Source organism: Tarenaya hassleriana, unplaced genomic scaffold (assembly GCF_000463585.1).
Source record: "Tarenaya hassleriana unplaced genomic scaffold, ASM46358v1 Cleome12, whole genome shotgun sequence".
Taxonomy (NCBI): domain Eukaryota; kingdom Viridiplantae; phylum Streptophyta; class Magnoliopsida; order Brassicales; family Cleomaceae; genus Tarenaya; species Tarenaya hassleriana.
Genome location: NW_010962392.1, coordinates 1,378,455 through 1,383,618, shown reverse-complemented (window position 1 = coordinate 1,383,618; position 5,164 = coordinate 1,378,455). Strand labels below are relative to the sequence as shown.

The 5,164-nt window shown below is 33.4% G+C and overlaps 1 protein-coding gene across 1 annotated transcript in view; it reads right to left on the bottom strand.

Moving 5' to 3' along the window:
* LOC104806999 (probable polygalacturonase) overlaps window positions 1–1,883 on the bottom strand; it is a gene marked incomplete at its 5' end in the record, with an annotated part of 3,244 nt that extends 1,361 nt beyond the window's left edge. Inside the window, 5 exons of the mRNA XM_010532113.1 lie at window positions 10–103; window positions 206–276; window positions 364–538; window positions 630–750; window positions 1,623–1,883. Coding sequence (XP_010530415.1) covers window positions 10–103; window positions 206–276; window positions 364–538; window positions 630–750; window positions 1,623–1,883 — 722 coding nt within the window. The remainder of the gene's footprint in view (window positions 1–9; window positions 104–205; window positions 277–363; window positions 539–629; window positions 751–1,622) is intronic.
* Window positions 1,884–5,164: the final 3,281 nt, after the last annotated feature.

The window sequence follows — 5,164 nt, the reverse complement described above, 5'->3', positions numbered from 1 at the left end:
ATTCCGTACTTTATTCCGTACTCGTCCCATCCACTCTTCACGGCTATGCAATCGTCTCCCGACACAATGTAACAATCCTCAATCCTCGTGTTCGTACAAGAATCTACAAAGAAAAACATAATAAAAATAAATAAATCCACGAACCTAGCCGAAATTTAGCTAACCATCGGTCAAACCGGATGCTGGGTACAGAACCGGTTCTTACCAGGGTTTATACCGTCGGTATTGGGGACCGTAACCGGTGCCAGTATCGTCAGACCTTGGATGAGAATGTTGCTGCAAATTTTAAACAACACCCATTAAATAATATACTGATTATAACGGATTTTAGTTCGATCCGGTTCGGTTATATATGGACCGTACCTGCTGTACACGGGGTGAATATGCCAGGAAGGGGAATTCAAGAAAGTGAGATTAGAGATTTGGATTCCATCTGAATGCATAATCTCAATAAGGTAAGGTCTCGTGTATTCCAACTCTCCTCTCTTGAACTTCCCCCACCATGGCTCCCCTTGCCCATCCACTGTCCCATTCTCACCTTTTTTTTTCACAAGAAAACATATGTTACGTTACGATTATTGTCGGTCCATGAATTTACATATGCTATGGTGGTGGATAAGTGAATTTACCCGTTATGATTGCATCCGTTAGATTGGTGCCAAAGATGAGACTGATGTATCTCCCTCCCTCTGTGTCTCTTCCACGTCCATAGGATGGTAGCGGCTCTATCACTTCGTAGTCACTCTCGTTCTGTCAAAATACACCAAAATTAATAACTCTAACCGGAAACTTTACCCTAATTACGGTTTTTTTTTATATTTAAAAAAGTTGTGATTTCGTTATAAAATCGTTAGAAAATTGTAACTTGCATACATTCATAATTTCATACACGACTCACGAGAGTTTATCCATATGGTGTAATGGGGGGGTGGGGTCAATATGTGGGCCCATGGTATGATATTGGGGCTTAGATTAGGCCCAATAAAGTTGTATGCCTATGGATACAACGGACGGCTGAGATTTCACAATAAATGTGGTCCCCACAAGCCAACACCAGTGCGTACCCACACTAAACCCTTTTCTATTTCATCGGCTTGTGGTTGACCAAACGTTTAATTAATTAAATTATTGATTTGTAAAAATAATTTCGCAATTATTTATGGAAATAAATAGTAAAATAAAAAAGATTGAGATAATGACGTGATTTTCCAATCATGTATACAGAATACTCATCGACTGTTTTAAATTGATTTTTTCATATAAAAAAAAGATTCCTGCATTGTTAATATGATTTTCTTTTCTACATTTTTTTTGCCCAACCATGTGAAGCGAATGACCCAACCACAGATAATAAAAAACAATTTACAAACAAGATCACGGGTATATATAAACATATACACATATACATGTAAATTATATGTATCTATCTTCATGCTCATATATTATCATTTTTCTTTCGCTGCGTTGAAAATTGCTAAACTAAATCGGGAAAATAACATCGAAAGTCGTTAAAGACATTCGTCGTTTTAGTTTCAAAGGAAATTAAAATTAGATAGTAAAACAGTCCACAAAATAAAATAAATAAATAAATAAAACCTTTTATGGAAAAAAAAAAGACTTACTTGGGAAGCGAGGATGACGGCGTCACGGTGGAGGAAGAGGGTGAAGTGGCTGGTGAGGTTAAAACTTCCGGTGAGCCACCGGCCTGCGGGAACAAACAGCAAACCTCCGCCGTCGTCTGAGTACCGGCTGAGTTGCGCCACCGCGTCGCGGAACGCCGCCGTGTTCGACGTCACTCCATCGCCGACGCCACCGAACTCGTCAAGAGATGCCGAGTACGCCCTGCACGACACGGCGGAGTACTCCAAATCCTCCAAGGCGGATTAGCCACGGCGTTGGCGGTGACGGCGGCCATGGAAATGGAAGTCGTCGCCGGATCTCCGGTGGTGTTTCGCTTCGGCTCCGGTAAGGACGTCTCCGGAGATAACGGCGAGGAGGAGGAGGAGGAGAGCGACGGCGGAGAGAGGGTTTGGCATGGTGGTTATGGGTACAAGGGGAGATGAAGACGAAAACATGTGTGTGTGGAATGAGGTGGTTACCTATAAAAGGGGAATGGCAACAGAAATTATACGCATATATAATCCATAGAATTATTTTATTTGTAAAGTATTTAGACGAAATTGTACGGTATATGTCTGACTATAATTTCGGTTCTTGTGTTATTTGCCACCATGTGTGTGGGTAATATTTTATGCAAGTTTAAATAATCCTAGATCTAGAAATGCAAACAAAAAGAATTGTAAACACGAAATTTTAAATATATATATATATTGTAATTTTTATTTTTATTTTTATTTAATTTTTATCTCATATATCACAATCGAGTTCATATTTATTATAGGAATTCTAAAATTTCAGTATTAATATCACAGTTTTTTTGGGATTTTTTTACGTGTTATATATTTTAATTAGCAATATAAGTTATTAAGTATGTTAAATGGAATCATTCATTTATATCGTCTTAAATAACTCGGTCAAATAATGTGATTCCTTGCCCCGTTCCTGGCTTTGAATCGTAAAAGGTTCTAGTTTGTAATTCTAATTCTAATTCCACGATAGTTATTTTTGCATATTGTAAATACTTTAATCATTTTGTAATTGTAATTCGTGAATAGAAAAAATATCCAATTGAGGGCTTATTATATTTTTTTATATATAGAAAATAATCATTCGATATATTAATTACGATATTTGATTTATTGACGTCAAGTTCATACGCCTAACTTCGCAGCGTACGCGAGGACATGAAGATATGGGGAAATTATTTATACAACGTTCGTTCCTTCTTTTACTATCATATTATTGACTGATATTTCATGAGTCTTTAGAATTGGGTTTTATTAGGCTTTAATTTATTTTTTATTCCATCTTTCTGTTGTGATTGTGTATTTGATTTTTAAGTTAGTGGTGGTAGTGGGATATTAATTTCGATTTTAATATTGTGTGTATATATAGTTGTATTTTGCCTTTAAATCTTTTTATTTTACAGATATTTAATATATTTTGGTATTTTTTTTCTAAATTGATTTTACTACTTTAGTCTTACCATTATCTACTTTCTTCAATTTTATCTAATGTAACCATTTTAATTTGCACACCCTACAGACCTTCTATGATGTTAGATAAATAGCACGTTAATTAATATGGAACTTCCAAAGTTTAATTGCATTTGGATTTAAAAATAACGATAATAGGAATCTATATTGTATAGTAAAAATAAAAAGATGTGAATAGAAAACCTATTTTTAAAATAGATTTCCAAATCGTGCAGGTCTTTTGACCTAACCCCGCTAATCCACATATCCCGTTTCGTGAAGAAATCCATGTGCTTGCCCATATCACATATCTATAAACAAACATACCGCCACACATACATTATATATATATATATATATATATATATATATATGATCCATGGCATGAAATCTATAAATAATTTAAGCAGTAGATAAAATTAAGGACCCATATATTAGTTTTTATTTATATGGCGTGTATAATATGTATGATATAAAATCATAGTTTTGCTCTTTTTTTTCGTATTAAAATTGAAAGTATTTGATACATATAGATGTTAATCAAACGAAATCCGATCAAATCTATTCATAGCAAACCAAATAAAACGCATCACATGCACAGATTGGAATCAAGATAGATACATATGTTTCCAAACTTTATAAAAGTACAAACACGTAACTTCTACATACATATACATATATGACCAAGAAAAATATAATTCGAAGTAAGCGAATTAGCCTATTTTTACCATCCAAAAATCTTATATAACATTCATTGGTTGGTACCATATCTTAATATATATATATATATATATATATGCATACACCCGTGGTTTGTAAAAGGATACATGCCATCAATGTGTTTTTAAAAAAGAATACTAATTAAAACTAAATGATGAATATAAATACAGAAGTAATTACCCATAATTAAGATGAATTGGACGTTTCGATGGATATATATATATGGGCGAATGGAAATGGGAATGGGGCCGTGGAAAAAAAAAAGGCAAGTAATAATACTAAGAAATTAAGAATGATGTGAGGTTTTTCATGTCCGCTTGTGCGCCACGGCTTCTCTGTGCCCTAACCCGTGAGTGTGTATATATATATGTACCTCCGCTTTATCTTTATTATATTTATCATGCTCTTACCTTCTTATTATTATTATTATTATTATTATTATTATTATTATTATTCCTTCACGGGCTACACACACACACATATATATATATATATTCTTTGAGAAAAAAAAAGCTTTTATACCTCGTACTATATATATATACATATTCGCACTGAAGAGTAACTTGAAAGATACCAAAAATAATAATCCATTTTACATGATTGACAAAATTTTGGTCTTTGACAAAAAAAAAAGCTAATTGTTAACAGGTAACAAAATTAGTATATAGATGTTAAAAAGGAAGTGGGTGGATGTATTTTGCGTGTATATATAATGATAAAAAAATAATTGGAAAAACAAACAAAAAAACATTTCGCAGGTCACGAGAGGGAATTGAAGATACCGACCAACGCAATTTGATGGTGGTGGAGTACACGGGAGAGAGAGAGAGAACATGTTTCTTTGTTTTTGTTTTTATTAGGAGATCATGTTTTTTTTTTGCAATATTTATTATTTGAATTTCCCCTATAAATTAAGAAAATGTAATTTTACTTAATACAATGTATATTTCTTTCTCTCTCTCCGTCCATTTAATTTTATAGTTTCGGCAATGCAACGCAAAAGTCTATACTTTTAGTAAAAGGTCGTTAAACCAACAAATTAAATAAAAGAAATGTAATGACCTACCGAACATCAAGAGAGGAAAAAAAATCATGGAAATAAATAACTGCTCCGATCCAATGCAATTTAATATTTCCATTAACAACCTTTGACATTAAACATAACAACAACTTTAGTTCTTTTTTCATTATTAAATTAAATTCAAAACTATAGAATGCAATATATGTAAATTAAGCCAACGGTTCGCATAAAGTCGACCCTTATCCTAACCATTTCTGGGCTTGTGATTTAAGATTTTTCTTTTCTTTTTATAAAACATATTGGTCTAGCCCCCCCCCCCCCAAAAACA